The sequence below is a fragment of the Lepisosteus platostomus genome, chromosome 10 (genome assembly GCF_059453375.1).
Source record: "Lepisosteus platostomus isolate fLepPlt1 chromosome 10, fLepPlt1.hap1, whole genome shotgun sequence".
NCBI classification, from domain to species: Eukaryota; Metazoa; Chordata; class Actinopteri; order Semionotiformes; family Lepisosteidae; genus Lepisosteus; species Lepisosteus platostomus.
In genome coordinates this window covers 6,761,163-6,775,848 of record NC_142620.1, presented here as the reverse complement: position 1 = coordinate 6,775,848, position 14,686 = coordinate 6,761,163, and the positions used below count along the sequence as shown (strand labels likewise).

The window sequence follows — 14,686 nt, the reverse complement described above, 5'->3', positions numbered from 1 at the left end:
CTTTCTTACTTCTAATAAAATCCAGCTAAAACATAAGAACTACCTCTTTTCCTCCAAACGAGCCTTCTATTAGAAGAGCACATAAAAAAAAAATCAACATTTTGTCCAGTTAGGTCACCTCCCAAAAAAAAGATGAAGAGATAAAATGTGCCCTGGAGTACAAAGATTCTGTAAATCGCAGTATTTTCCAGGACACAAGCTAATAGGTCAGAGCTAACGTGTGGGTGTCGTGCAAAGGTCACATGCTGGCAAGGATAAATCTAGGAGTAGCGAGTCGTGATTCTGGTGTAAAAAGGTTACTTTACTTCCCAAAGCTGACTACAAAACAAGACCCATCAATGCCCGACAGTCCAAAACAAAGATCCTTCCACATGGGTACCAAAGGGCAGTTCTTAAAAACGCCTCTACTCCTCGTCGGCACAGCCTCAGATCTCAGCTCGTGTGGGATTTGCGGCGGATTATCCACGCTCCCACTGCCCTCACGGCCACTCTTCCCTGTCCCAGCCCCGCCTTCCAGCTTCTTTTTACTGATCCGGCGCCCCGGCTGCGATCACAGGACGGAGCGCAACCTGACCAGCGCTGGATCTCCCCGGGGCCGCGGGAGTGCAGGGCCAGGGCCAGGGCAGGAGCCTCCGCCACACCGGGCCCGATCTCACGCCCACGGGTCAGACCACTCAGAAGCGTCCGGGTCAGGCGATCACGAGCCACACCACACAGCTAAAACCCCGGATACAGACTGAAACCCTTGTGGCGCATCGAGGAGCTTTAAAACTTGACAAAGATGGCTAACCTTTCCGTCTCTGTGATATTTCAGAGAGAAATCTTGCTCCGCTTCCATGGCCTGTGTTCCTGCTGGGAGGTTTCTTTAGCATTGCCAGGAGTTGGGGGATGTGTCTATGAGCCAGGCAAGACGTCTTCCATCCCAGAAGCGGAGTGCTGAGCCTCCTCCACACACAGACACACACACACACACACACCCAGGAGGCCTGCCATTCCTAGGCCTTATTTGGCAATGACACTCCAACGGGGAAACAGGACATTTGATGAGCATTTGTTAAAACGATTAAGAGCCTCAGTCAGGGGTCAAAACTCTAGTTGATAAGGAAATTCATCACTGGGGTGTAACTGGAATGAGTGTTTCATCAGTGGTGGGATTTCATTAATCAGCAGGTTGTCCCACGACAAATTATCAGGCTCGTTTCTCCCTGCCAGCCCGCATTTGCGCCACACCCAGTTCTTTACACTGGTTCAGGGAAACAAATGCAAATCTTCATTTTTAGACTGCTCAGGCTGAAGGACTCAGGGTTAGAGAGAGCTCAAAAGGCGGTTGACTGTTAACAAGCCTTTTATTCAAACAAAATCGAAAGGGGTCGACCAATAAAATCACGTGCCAAAATCGAAAAAAAGTCACTAAATCAAATATTAAAGAAGACGAAGAAGACCTGAATTAAAAACTCTTTTGAACCTTTGACCTTGTGGTGGAACGCCAAAAAAAAAAAAAAAAAGCTCAAAACAACTTTGCTTAGCCCAAGCAAAATTTCAAAACGGTAAGCTTTCTGACTAGTTTTGAAAACCAAACTGAAACACATAACCTGCTGCTCACTTCTGTGAGATGGGGAAGTTAATGACTCTTTCACTCTGAGTGGGGGAAAAAAAACCCTGACTTGACATAAATCCGAGGTGATGAGATTTCTGGGGATCTTTTTCACAGCAGAGAGTGTGGAACACAGCACTAGAGAAAATCATCACCTGGCATTTAACCCCTCTGCCAAAAAGGGAGACTCCTCTGGCGACAGCGCTCCTACTCTTTCCCATCCCCCCCTTGAGAGAATTATCGCTGTGCCTCGGGGCAGCCAAGTTTGAATCTCTTCCATCTTCTACGTTTTCTTCAACTTTGCGCACGCAAAGTTAACCTCATCGAAAAAACACAAACGGGTGATAAGGAAACAAATTTCTCGGTAAATTAAACCACCACTGTGCTCGAGACCATCAGTTCACTTTTATTTCTGGGAACACTTTACTGGGTCAATCTGATAAAAGTTAAAAGTAAAAACAAAGAAAAATGCTGTTCACCTTGGGGGGAAAAAAAAAAACATTGAATGTTTTTACGCCATGGCCACAAAACAGATGCATTTAAAATATTTAGAAAAAAAAAAGGTCATGGGTGAATTAAATTAAAGAAGGGGCAACCAAGCAAACAGAACATGAAGCTGAGAACGGAGCAGAGAGAGCTACAGTGTGCAAGGAGGCCAAGGATGGAGAAGTATTTATCCCGGTGTGATGAATACTCAAGTTCACGATGAGTCCAGCTCAGCTGCTGCGGCATGACAGTGTGCCATTAATCCTGCTGCACTCTTTAAACATCTATAAACAGCCAGCCCTATTGCTGCTGACATCCTCCACTCGCAGTTTAAACAACTCTGCTCCCCGTCTAGCTGGCTATGTATGGAACTGCTCGGGAAGCAGTCCGCGTGTCTGTGCGCTGGCCGCCCCTCTCGGCCCATCCCTGCTGCTGCTCTCCATCTCCCGTGGCCGAACGCTGGCGGGCACAGAGGGGTCCGGCACAGACCGGCGCCAGGCCACTTCGATCCTAAAAACGGAAGCTAAAAGAAAATAAAAAAGGCCGAGCCCGTCCTCCGAGCAGCCAGGGGTGCCCGGGATGTGGGAGAAAGAGGCCGCATCGCGCCCTGACCTCCGGGCCTGCGGCTATACCAGACTCTTGGTGGCGAAGGTGAGGTAGCCCGTGTGGCCCGCCATCTCCTTGGGCGCCACGGCAGTCTTGCAGGTCACGGTGGCGTTCTGGGCGGACGGGGCGCCGCCCCCGGGCCCACCCGCCTCGTCCCCGAAGTCCGGCAGGGGCAGGGTGACCGAGCGCACGTCGTACAGGCGCAGGAGCACTTCCAGCGTGGACACCTCCCCGAACCCGTGCTCCGCCAGCGCCTGGCACGTCCTCTGGACCTGCTCGATGCAGGGCGAGAAGGAGCAGACTCGGCCCCCTGGCAAGGAGAGAGGGGTGACACGAGGGTCAGAGGTCAAAGGGTAAGTCAGACCAGTGTGAGGAGGCGCGGTTAGCGGCACAAGTTAACAAGCAAATGAGAAACAAATCATATCAGATGAATAAAGCATATCTTCCAGATACGGAAAGGTGCTTAGATTAATATGTGGGGGGAAAAAAAACAAACGAAGAAATCTGCACGAATCTGCTGCTTGAGCAGCTCCACAGCGATGAAAGAGTTAAAAACTCTGTGGTCTTGCCACCTACTCAAGGAACGCACACAGACACACCAAGTTTTGCGCTACAGGACGTACAACAGAAGTAGGAGTTCTAATCCATAAACTGCATTGCATACGCAGGCAGTAATTTATAGCTGCCTTCTCCCAGGCAGTTTCCATCGATAATACCTTTTTCAGAAACGCAGACGAATCTCTGGGCCCAAGTAACTCCTCAAGGGCAATAACAAGTTTCACACTGTACATAAAACAGCACGTCCACCCAGCCCAGCACCTCCACAGCTGACACCCGACACAGGGCCAACAGGGAACACCGACGGGATTAACTGAAGAACAAACTGGACACAGGCGCTAAATCTTTAAATAGGGAGAGAGGTGTCAACCCCGGTGGCGAATAATCTGGGGAAATGACAAAGCAGTACTTTTCCAAAGACAAGACTTGGAGGTCGCACGATTCCCAGTTGGGCAGCGTTTTGTCCCCTTTTAAAATCTAAAAGCAAGCGCTGCAGGCCTCTCTGGCCCACTCCAATGTCACCTCTCCTGCAGTCCAAATCCAGATGCGGATTAGTGCCAGAGCCCTCAGCGTAAATCAGCTCCAGGATCAGGAGGAAGATCTCAGTCACGTGAACAGGAGCTCCACCTGTCCTTGCGAGTGCCGGGCGACCGGGCTGGTCCTAAACCCTCGGACATTTCTCTCACATGTGTCACGTGGTTGTGTCTAGTCTTGCTGGGTCCAGCTAGAACACTGCATCTCACAAAACCGCGCAAACACGGTCACACAGCTCAAGAGTGCACTCCGCACCACTATCACTGAGAAATGCTGTTTTTTTCCCCCAATAAAACCCATCCTCACCAGCCCTGGACACTCAAATATACTCAGATGATTTATCTCATCAAGCCGCCTGTGTGTTCAATCCTGATGGAAACACATCGGAGTTGTTCTCACTGGCAGTGCTAACCAACGCCACGTGCAGTGAGCAGATAAAACACCTGGCCCACTGCTGAGATATTACCATGATATTACCATGTTATCTGCCACAGAGATACGAACATCAGAGAGATCACCAATGAGAGGAGGCCTTTTGACACATCTAGACTGTTGGGGAGCTAGGAGTTAATTAATCAAAAAACCACACCCAGACATTTCTTGACGGAAGCTCGAGTATCGGTCTGTCCCACATTGCCAAACCCCTTTAGGTAAAGAGATGCCGCTCGTTTTTCGGGTTTTAAGGCCAATTTTAAAAGCACTTTTCACACGCATGGTTTTGGCTTGTTTCACCATTCATTCGGAATAAATCTTCCGGAATGGAGCCCGTTGGCGCCCTTCCCGGATCTTGAATATTTGCATCAGGCCCACTTGTAATCTTTTCCGTTCGAGATTAAACAGGTTCACTTCCTTCAGTCTGTCAGTGTAGGAACGTATGGGCTGAGGAGGTCAGGAGACCCTGAGTGACGCAACATGCTGCACACTAAAAGTAGCTCCCCAGGACAAGGTGGGGGGCCTCACAGGGAACCCCAATATTCTGGGGGAGCTGCCCACCATCCTGCTGCCCGTGTGTGGTCTTCCCCTCCCTCGCCCAGCAGAGTCCTGGTAACCTGTGCATGTTCACTGGTTAACTGGCGTGACGAACACCAGGACACACAAGAGTAAGAGAAAGTAAGGCTGTCCTTGACACTTGCACTGCCTGCACGGCCAGTAGCTCGGCCACTGATTGAAAAGCAGCCAAAAATCAATAATGTTTTTGTTTTTATCAATAAAACACATTACAGTGCACTTAGCCTTTTTTCAATTACGTCTGTCTGAAACTCTCAGCTCATTTCTAACACAAAGCTGGCGGTGACAGGCAGGCAGGACGGCCTTACACCCAGCACCCAGGTCATTAACATTCATCTGCGTCCAGAAAACAGGCCTGCAGGACTGAGAGAATAACTGATTTCTGAAGGTGAACTCTGCAGGTACCTGGTCAGCGATGTCTTCTGCCAGGGCAGGAGCAGTGTAATCAGAGTGGCCTCACTCTTTCCCAAAACCCGCCCTCCCAATGCTACTCTGTGGATAAAAGGGCTGTGGACTCCTCTGGATTTTGTTCCACTTGACCTCCAAACCAGGGGGCTCAAACTCCAGGACAGCAGGGCTAGACAATCGCCTGAACTTCACTCCAGCGTCAGCTCTTCTTGAACTCATGCGATTTGATCACTGATTCAGCTCACAGCTATTTAAAATTGTACGAGAAGGCTTGAAGATGTGGATGCAAAGGTAACAGGAGTTACGAAACTTCTTTCAGGTCCTCTCAGAAGGAAAGTTAAATGCAACAAATAAGCCTTCATTAAAGGAACTGGTTACTTTTCTCAGCTGAACAAATTAACAACCTGTCCAAGTCTTGTTCAAGGAGTGCTCACAAGTCATGTCTATTATTATAGCTTTTGCTGTGTGTGTGTGTGTGTGTGTGTATCAGTTGAAATATGAAGGACCTTCCCATGCATGGACAGAATGACAGGTTTAAATACACTACCGAACGGCACCTCCATTACATGGAGAGTTTTAAGTTTAACTGGAGCAGAGAATTTAACAAATCATTAAGCAGCTGGCCATGTGAAAGATATGAAAACCGATAAAAGCTGCTGGACCGCGGTCCTCCACGAGTCCCGCTCGCCGCGGTGCTGGGGAAGGACTGGAGCCCCACTCCCGGACACACCTGCGTCCCACCTTCAGAGGACAGGTCGTCCCAGGCTGCAGCCGGAGCGGAGCAGGTGACTGGCTGGCGGAATGCCACTCCTCCAAGGAGGGACAGTGGCTGCAGGCGCTCGATTCTAACGTCCTTCCCTGTCTCCCTAGCCCCTGGGGTGGGCACGGCCGCGCGTACCGAATTAGATCTCACGCGTCAGGCCCTAACCTCAAGACAGAGCAAGCCCTGTCTGAGGAGATGCTGTTTACGCACTCTTCCGGCACACGAGTCATATTTGCAATTCCAGCACGCGGAGACGGTACAGACTGTGCAGGCCAGACTTTACAGAGGCCCCGCTGTCCTTGCAGCCTGCAGTGGTTGTGGGCTCCTGTCTGATCTTGACCACTGCTCCACGGGTCAGACCCACAAGTGGGTTCATGAAAATGTAGAAACTCAGACTTGGAAAATAAGCAAAAATAATCAGCTCAGTTGCAGCAGATGACAAAAATTTCCACTGGACTTCTAGCCTCTGGTAGCAGATCTCACAGAAATGCCAAAGGTGGAAAGAGTGGACATGTTCCTGCTTTTGTGGGTTCCTCCTGATCTTCTCCAAGGCATAGCACTTAGGTGTTTGTCTTCATGAGCACTGACACGGTCTTGAAAGCCTGGCTATTACAGACACAGCTAACCTCCTGAGTGTCTGTATATATCTTCACCACCATAACAAGTAATATAAAGGTAGTTGCTAAGCCAATGACATAACTAAGTTTTGAGAAATTCTTTGTTATTTTAGGCATCAGCTCTCAAACCATAGCATTCATTCCACCATAAAATGAGGTCGGTTCCCTCTGGACTAAAAGCAAGAGAGAAAATGCTGAGCAGAGAATAGAACAGACTCTGCCCTTAGTGTCAAAGCCCTGAACATCACTGGCAGCAACAGCAATGTCGAGGGGGACTCAACCTCCCTGTTCAGATCTGCCTTAACCTTGGCGCTTTCATTCCAGAATTTGGGGAATTCCAATAAACAAATAACCATCTTGACCCTTAATTGCTTCATTAACCCAGGTGCTAAAGATCACTTCCAAAAAGTAAGGATTTAGCTGGAACAAAGATTTGCAATGGAATGGAAGCACCAGAGGTGACAATCCCAGAACTAAAATGTGGGTCAGCTGCAACTACAAAAAAAGGTGTCACAATGCATAATGGTTTGTTACATTTTCTGCTCCAATTAAAATTAAAACTCTCCATGCGATGGAGATGACGTTTGGTAGCTTATTTAAGCAGTCATTCTTTACATGCATGGGGGGATCCTGAGGCTCAAACAGCAAAAGCTACAATACACGACTAATGCAAGACATGACTTGGGAGCACTGCTTGAACAGGTAACAGCTGTAATGGACAGAAAAGGTGCATGTGATATATTTAGATTTTAAAAAGGCTTCTGATAAAGTTCCTCATCAATGATTCATTTTCAATTTTCAGGCAGCAGGCACTCAAGGAAATGCGTGTATTTGCATTAAGGAACTGGCTAATGCATCTAAAGATCAGGGTACAGGTTGGTACACATGCTGTCAAGGAAGAATTGCTTCTAGTCTCCTAGAGCAGGAGTTAAAGCTTTAGAAGAGAGCGCAGCATACAGAGCAGAGATGGATTGATTCTACTTTCACCTCTCTTGTGGATATTCAGAGGCAGTGCTGATTACCATGGAGCATTTGTGGAGTGCTCAAGGAGTACAATGCGTACGATTCCCAGAATAGAAGAAAGGAACAAAGGCCCACTGTAAGCCCTCCTCAGATCACCGCATTCTGGGTCGCTGGCTCTAAATAAAAGAACCTGCTCGCACTGCCAGACACTTGAGCATTCAAAAACAACAACAAAAGGAGCTTAAAGTTTGGGTGTAGCGGGATCTTAAGCAGTGCAGATTTTTCTGCTCTTGACTTAGACTTTAAACCAGGTCACATGCATTGACGGACCTCAGGGTCTGGAGCCGACATGGAAAGTGGCCTTTCTAGGAGCGCGGGCGAAAGGATAAAAGTGAGAAAGATGCACACCTTCACTCAGTGACTCCCCATAAAAAAAACCCCCAGAAGAAACGCCTGCAACTTCCCCTCTCTTCAAATAAAAAAAAACAACAAAATAGCCATCCCAGCAGATCTGGGAGTGGAGTTTGCCTGCCCATCCCAACGATGGCGAACACTCTTCCTCGGTATTCAGTGCAGACTGGGCCTTGACAGGTGACTCAAGATTCAGAGGGCTGAGAGGAAGTCCAGACCCCACCTGAAAGAGAGGTAGGGGCCGAAATACAGACTTCCAGAGTGCTGCAGGGATCTGCACTCAGATGGGCATTGGAGCTGTTCCCCTTCAGAATCGCTGATGCCATTCCTCATGTTCCAGCATGATTGTCTTCCAAAACTGGAAGAACCTGAAGGTGGCTGATAAGATTAATAATGGATCCACAAGCTCTCCGGCACTTTATCATGAGCTGTCTTGGGAGATCTCAAGTCATGTACTATGGATGGTCTCGATAAAGCCTTCATCCACGTTCTAACTTTTCTTCCTCATTCCGACACCTCTGGGTGTTCGAGTGCTGGGGACCTTACCATATATTCCTCTGACACAGGGTTCGGCAAGCGCCATCGTCACCCAGGAGCTGAAAGCAATGCAATTCTTCATATCTGCCATTTACCACATCTTTGAAACATTTTTTTCTGGTCTAAATCCCTCGACTCGGGTGGTAGGAGATAAAGGAAGACTTATTTTCACTGTGCAGCTTTTCTAGATGTTACGATGTTAAAAACTGAGGCCCAGCGCGACAACACACTCTGTGACTGGGGCTGCTCTTCCAACAAACTGACCTGCAGGGAGGAATGCCTGGGTGTTCCTGGCTCTCCAGTGCCCAAGTACGGCATGGGAGTGTTTGCTAGTTATTAAGTATTAAGTCTTGCTTGCATCAGGGTCTTCCAGGCTGCCAGCTCCACAGTTGATAAATGATTCAAACTCCAAGGGAAAACACAGGCTGGAGCATTGCCCTTTATGGTCATGTGTCTTGTGCTACAATGGGCAGTGTTGCTAAGGAGATGCCTTGTTTGAGCACTGGCTCACTGGCTGGGAGTTCAAGGCGATCCTTTAGATAGTTACGGCCGACTAGCTCCGCCGCTTTCACAAACTGAACAAAGAGAAACTTTGTGGGAGGGGGGCTTTGTTAGTCAACTGGTGTTTGAGCCAGTTTTCTGGATGGAAACTAGGACAATTTCACAGGGCTGAATCTAGCCAAGAAGAGTTGCATTTGCTTTTCTGAAGAAAATAAACTGCGACATTAACCTGTCACACACTCTTGCCTCTTGTGCGGACAGGCCTGCCTGCCTCTATCAGCACTCTTCCCTGTACAGCCAAGAACAATGACATCATCAAACAGCACGTTCCATGACGGCGGAATTCCTTTCAGAGGAAAAAGCTCTGAAAGATTCATACGTGCACGTCTGGGAGGACAAAGTGCTTTTCCACCCCTGAGCAGATTTACTGGCAGTGCAGACAGACTAAAGAGAAACATTCTGTTCCCAGTAACCCCCAGCGGCGAGGACTGGACCTTTAAGAGCTCTGCCGACAACTCAAGGAGCTGCCTCTGACAGCTGAGAGACAGAGAGAGAGGGAGATCTCCAGGTCAACGGAATGACAGACAGAGTGAAAACAAATGCAGAAAATCCAGCACCCTGTCATCTGTCACACTGCTATAAAACCTTCATGCTGTCAAAGGTCCTGAAGGTGCAAACGCACAGACTCAGTCCCGCAGGGAAGGAAGCTGACAGGTGAGACTGAGGAGGCACTTGTGACAGGAAAGCAAGCGCCTGACTGAGGACTTGACAGATCCAGTACCTAGAGCCGTCCCCCCTCCACTGCTCAGAGAAGTCCTGCTTTACTGCTGCGCCTGCATCCAGCCGATATCAGGGGGCAGGTTTTAACTCAACTCTCTGATGCTTCTAACCAGACTTCTGTCTCATTCAGAGGCTAAATGCAGTTCCAGGTTTGCTTTTTGCTCTTTGTATGGTTTTTCAATGCACAGCTCGGTGACAGAGGACGTCAACAACTGCATTAATCGATCTCAAATCGAGTGCAGGCTTGGCACAAAAGAGCACAACCGCACTTGAGTTCCCTGGCGTGGATTACCATACTGTAATAATAAAGATGATTGCAACTGTAAGCGCAAACATACTGTATAAGAACACTTACTGAAATTTTAGTTTATGTCACTACATACCGGGGGGGGGCACTATGAATTAACCTAAATAAATAACCTAAAAGCTCAAAACAATTCTAATCCATACTGACAAAAGAAAAAATGCGATTATGATCATACTGGATCATTTCAAGATAATAAAATGCTCTAAAACATCCCTGTAGTTCCACAGGAGAAAATCTCAAATCTCTCCTGCCAGGGCAGGACCCTGATAGAACCGTATACAGTCTGTGATCCCTTGCAGGGACTTGCAGTATATGAGGACTCTGCTGCCGATGGGTCTGCATCTCAGGGCCGATGTGTTTTAGCACAGACACGATGAGCCTATATGTTCTGAAATGCAGTTTAGCCTAGATTAATGCCTGATTTTTGTTTTGCACAGACTTCCCCATTTAACACTGAAAGCTATGATACTGTATCATGGAATGTATGAACTTTAATCGGAGAATTACTAGCTTAAGAGCTTTGCAAAGATGTAGAAGAACTCAAGTTTCCAAAATAAGTCCATAGTTCTCATATTTAACTTCCAAAACCTTTACTTCAGATACATCAGTTACAAAAAAAATACCCTTCTCTGGTAATCCTCCAAAGACCTGTCTAAAAGAGTGAGAGGCTGAGGTGAAACTTGGCACAGCAGTTAAACAAGTATCTGCACCTCCTTCATCATCCACACTCTTGCCAGGGAGTGATCCATAATTCTTGACAATCTCTTACAGCAGCTCATTGGCTGCTAACAACATAAGCTGCTTAACTGCAAAGTTAACACGTGCAACTTTTGCAGGCTCTGGATGCTTCTCAAGGAGGAATACTGCCAGGCTACAGACTTTCAAAAATTTTCCATTCAGTTTTATATTTAAAAAAAAGAATTAGACGTATAAATAGCTAGTGTTCATAAAGTGTTGAGTGCACGTAGCAATCGCTACAATCCCTAAAAGCACTGAGTTTCCTAACTGCACCATTTCAGGTCTTGAAGAACACATGAATAAACTCACTTTCTAATCCAATGTGTTTCTTTAACTGCGTGTGGGTATTTCAGAGGAGGGAGGTTACTGCATCACTGCACAGTGCAACTGAACACTGCCGAGAAGTGCTGCAGAGGCAGTTGCCATGACGACGAGGCCTGCTGCTGTCAAGTGAAGGTGCTCAATTCCTGCTGGCTGACACCCGCATGCCCATCTCAGCATCAGCAACCAAATAATATCTTTGCTCATCCAGAAAAAAAAAAAGATGTATTTAAAGGCATATCTATTGAATCCATTACAATTCATCATTCCAGGCCAAACGTGAGGAAACCGCCTGATCACTTGTTATTTAATAGGAAATACCACAGAGCTTTGCTAACTCCACTGGAGACTAAAAACCATGAAGACAGCATGTCCAGGCCTGGAAGAGAGGCAGAAGCCGGCCACAGAAGGTCACGACCCCCACAGCACAGCGTGTATGGACTTGCCCACTGGACGCCCAGTGAGCCCATCTCCAGGGAGACACCTGTTTGCACTACAGTATCGCGGTCTTTCATCCGTGCCCAGCACAGCTCCCAGCACGTGGTGGAAGCTTGGTTTGAACAGGTGTGAGAAGCCGATCTCCTCTTTCTGTCCCCATTTGGATCATGTCTATAACTACGAGCTTGATCTTGGTAGCCTGGACCTTCCTGAAGATAAATGTGAACCAGGCATGGAAAAAGAAGCTTTACCCCTTGTTAAAGAGGTCTGATTGTCTAGCACTGCCAAGATACTCGGATGTGTTTATGCAAAGGAACTTGCATTTCTTTACACAACTTTTTTACTTTAAATTATAAAAAGATTTAGAGGTAGAACAATAAAATAATTGTTCATCTTTCATTTTACAATTATGTTACATTGTTTACATCAGTAACTCTTTCAATTGTGCCAGCATAGATGGAAGGTTACATATGTAAATATAGTCAGCAAAAACATTCCAACAATCCACACAAAAAGATTATTCTTTCACCAAGCAACATCAGGTCTCAGTGGGGCCACAAACCCAAACCCGGCTTGGCAGTATTTGCTAAGCCTCTCTGCCCCATAACCTAACAGAAAAGGTGATCTTTTCCATTAAATCAATCTCCTTCAAAACACTAATACATTGTTCCAATGTTGGGGATTCTTTAGTAAACCATTTTGTTGTCATACTTTTCTTACTAGATAGTTAAGGAATTCCTAATATACATCTATTCTTTACATCCAGGTAAGCAAAAGTGAAATTACCCAAATACACAATGAAGAATTCAAATGAAATGTTAAGGTTTACTATATTATTAAGGGCTAAATGTATGAACTTCCAGTATGGTTGTATTTTTGGGCAAGACCAGAATATGTGTAAATGAGTTGCTACTTGCTCTCCACCTAACCTCCAACACTGCAAACCACTTTCTTTTTGTTTTGCTTGAATTTTAGGACTGATTAAAAAAAACGAGTCAGGTTTTTCCAACAGACATTTCTCCAGACCTGTGAACTGGCGGAAGAGCTTCCATTTCTTCCATTTATACAGCTGGGCATTTTTACCGGGGAAAACGGAAGAAATTACCTTCCTCAAGCATACAATAGCAACGCCCTACTTGGAATTTGAACCTGTAATCTTGGAGTCACAAGCCCAGAGCCCTCACTGCTCCTCTATGCTGCAGCATAGCATGCAACACTTAAAAGGAGTTATAAAAACTGGCACTTTAAACATAAAAATCTGAAGAAAATTAATCTTTTCTGTCCTGCGTCCCTGTCCCTGTGTACAAGTAAATTATGATAAGCACTCACAGGCTTATTAACCTTAGGGCTCAAACTCTTTCCTTTTGTTCGAGACTGGATGGCCTAAATGCAGAGACGCAGCACTTCTGAACCTACGGATCAATGTTCTGGTTTGCGGTAGATGTCCACGAGCGCTGACTCAGCCTGACGGGGCCTGGGTCGTATTTCACCAATTTGCACGTTCTTCCATCCCATTTACCTCCACGGAGGCTTCCTGGGAGCCTCTCCGGAGGACAGCGGCAAGGACGGGATTGGGGCGTTAAAACACAAAGGCAAAACTCAAAAGTCAGCCGCTGTGCAAGAGAATGATGATTTGGGAAGGCAAGGTCCCTGCGGCTCAGCCCTGAATATTTCATGTGCAATGCTCGGCTTCGTCCTCTCGGTCCCGATCAATAACTCTGACACCGCGAGTGCAGGGTGAACATGATCTGGGTTTAATGTTACTCTGAGCAGACCGTGTTTTCACTCTATTTCCCTACATCCAGGCCCAGGCCCGATTCAGCAGAAAGCAGAAGTACACTGCCAGAGCCCACAGTTAAGGCTTCACGACCTGACTTTACTGTTGTGTCAAAGCCTCTTAAGGATGCAAACTCATTACTCAAATGCAGTATCCATGCCTTAAGAAGTCCTAATACTCCAAATTCAAGAACACAAAAGTAGATCAAGTGCACGGTGGAGTTTAACTCTTTCAAAACCTGACATTAGCAGCAACAAAAAAAGGACTGTCAGGTATAACATTCATTAATTAATTCAATGAGAGTAATCTTACACAGCTTCATATAATGATAAATAAAACAGAAGTGCAAACACTGGGTCAAACATTCAAGACAGGCTTACTTCTCCCTTTCTTCCGGCTCAGACACAATGCCTTTGGTCACCTGCAGGTCAATGTAGGGAGAAGCAGGTCACGGAGGAGAACCACACACCCACATCGCAACAGGCCTCACACAGCCGGTCCAGGACTTGTACACACCTGAGAGCCAGCTGGTCCCAACCCACAGAGCACTCCTTATCTCAAATTCAAGCAAGGAACATACACTACATGGCAAAAAACATAAAAAAAGACAAGAGCAGCAGAACGCTGGAGGAATTAAAGTTTTTTGTTGGGTTTCTTTTTTGCCACAATTTCAAGCACTTCAGAAAGAGGCCATGCTACAATGTCCATTGAGAGTGTCCTGTGATCCGCCCAGCGTCAACACCATTCAAACTGAACCAGTGCACCTACAGCCCACCTGCCACCCCAGGGAGAGGAAGGACAGGCCGGAACAAGACAGCTTTCCCTGGAACTGCGCCAGGAACCAGGAAGCTATACATTATCCAAAGGCACCACAGCTGAGAAGCCCTCATTGATTCTGCAGTGTAAGAGCAGAACTGCCGCTGGATGGAGAGAAGACGTTTGGAAGAATAGGAAAAAAAATCTCCAAGAGCATCACAGGATGAGTCGATAAGGGCGTCTGCTAAGCAAATAAATAAAAAATTCTTAAGAATAAGAATAAGAATGATGGTGACCTCAGGGGAACTTGCTGAACAGTATGAATTGTTTATGGTTTCATTCCTTGCACAGCAAACTGCAAATTAAAACAAGATATCTGATCCAAGCGTTGCGGGACTTCATGAACAAACCCAGATCTCAAGGCTAGTGGTGCACAGCCCCAGTTCTGGAGGCCCAGTGTTATCTGTGGGTTTTCATTCCTACTCTGCTCTTAATGACCTAGCAGAGCTAGCCACTAGCTGGAACACAGCAGCTGGACCCTTTTCAAAGGCCTTCAGCTGCTGATGATTTTCAGAGGCCTAGA

At 46.9% G+C, this 14,686-nt stretch overlaps 1 protein-coding gene across 2 annotated transcripts in view; it reads right to left on the bottom strand.

The window, feature by feature from the left end:
• Positions 1-1,979: 1,979 nt before the first annotated feature.
• The window catches only part of trmt61a (tRNA methyltransferase 61A), a 32,059-nt gene continuing 19,352 nt past the window's right edge, over positions 1,980-14,686 (bottom strand). For both annotated transcript variants that reach the window (XM_088647759.1, XM_088647760.1), the window contains one exon: positions 1,980-2,996. In XM_088647759.1, the coding sequence (XP_088503885.1) occupies positions 2,707-2,996 (290 nt within the window). In that variant the 3' untranslated portion in view covers positions 1,980-2,706. The remainder of the gene's footprint in view (positions 2,997-14,686) is intronic.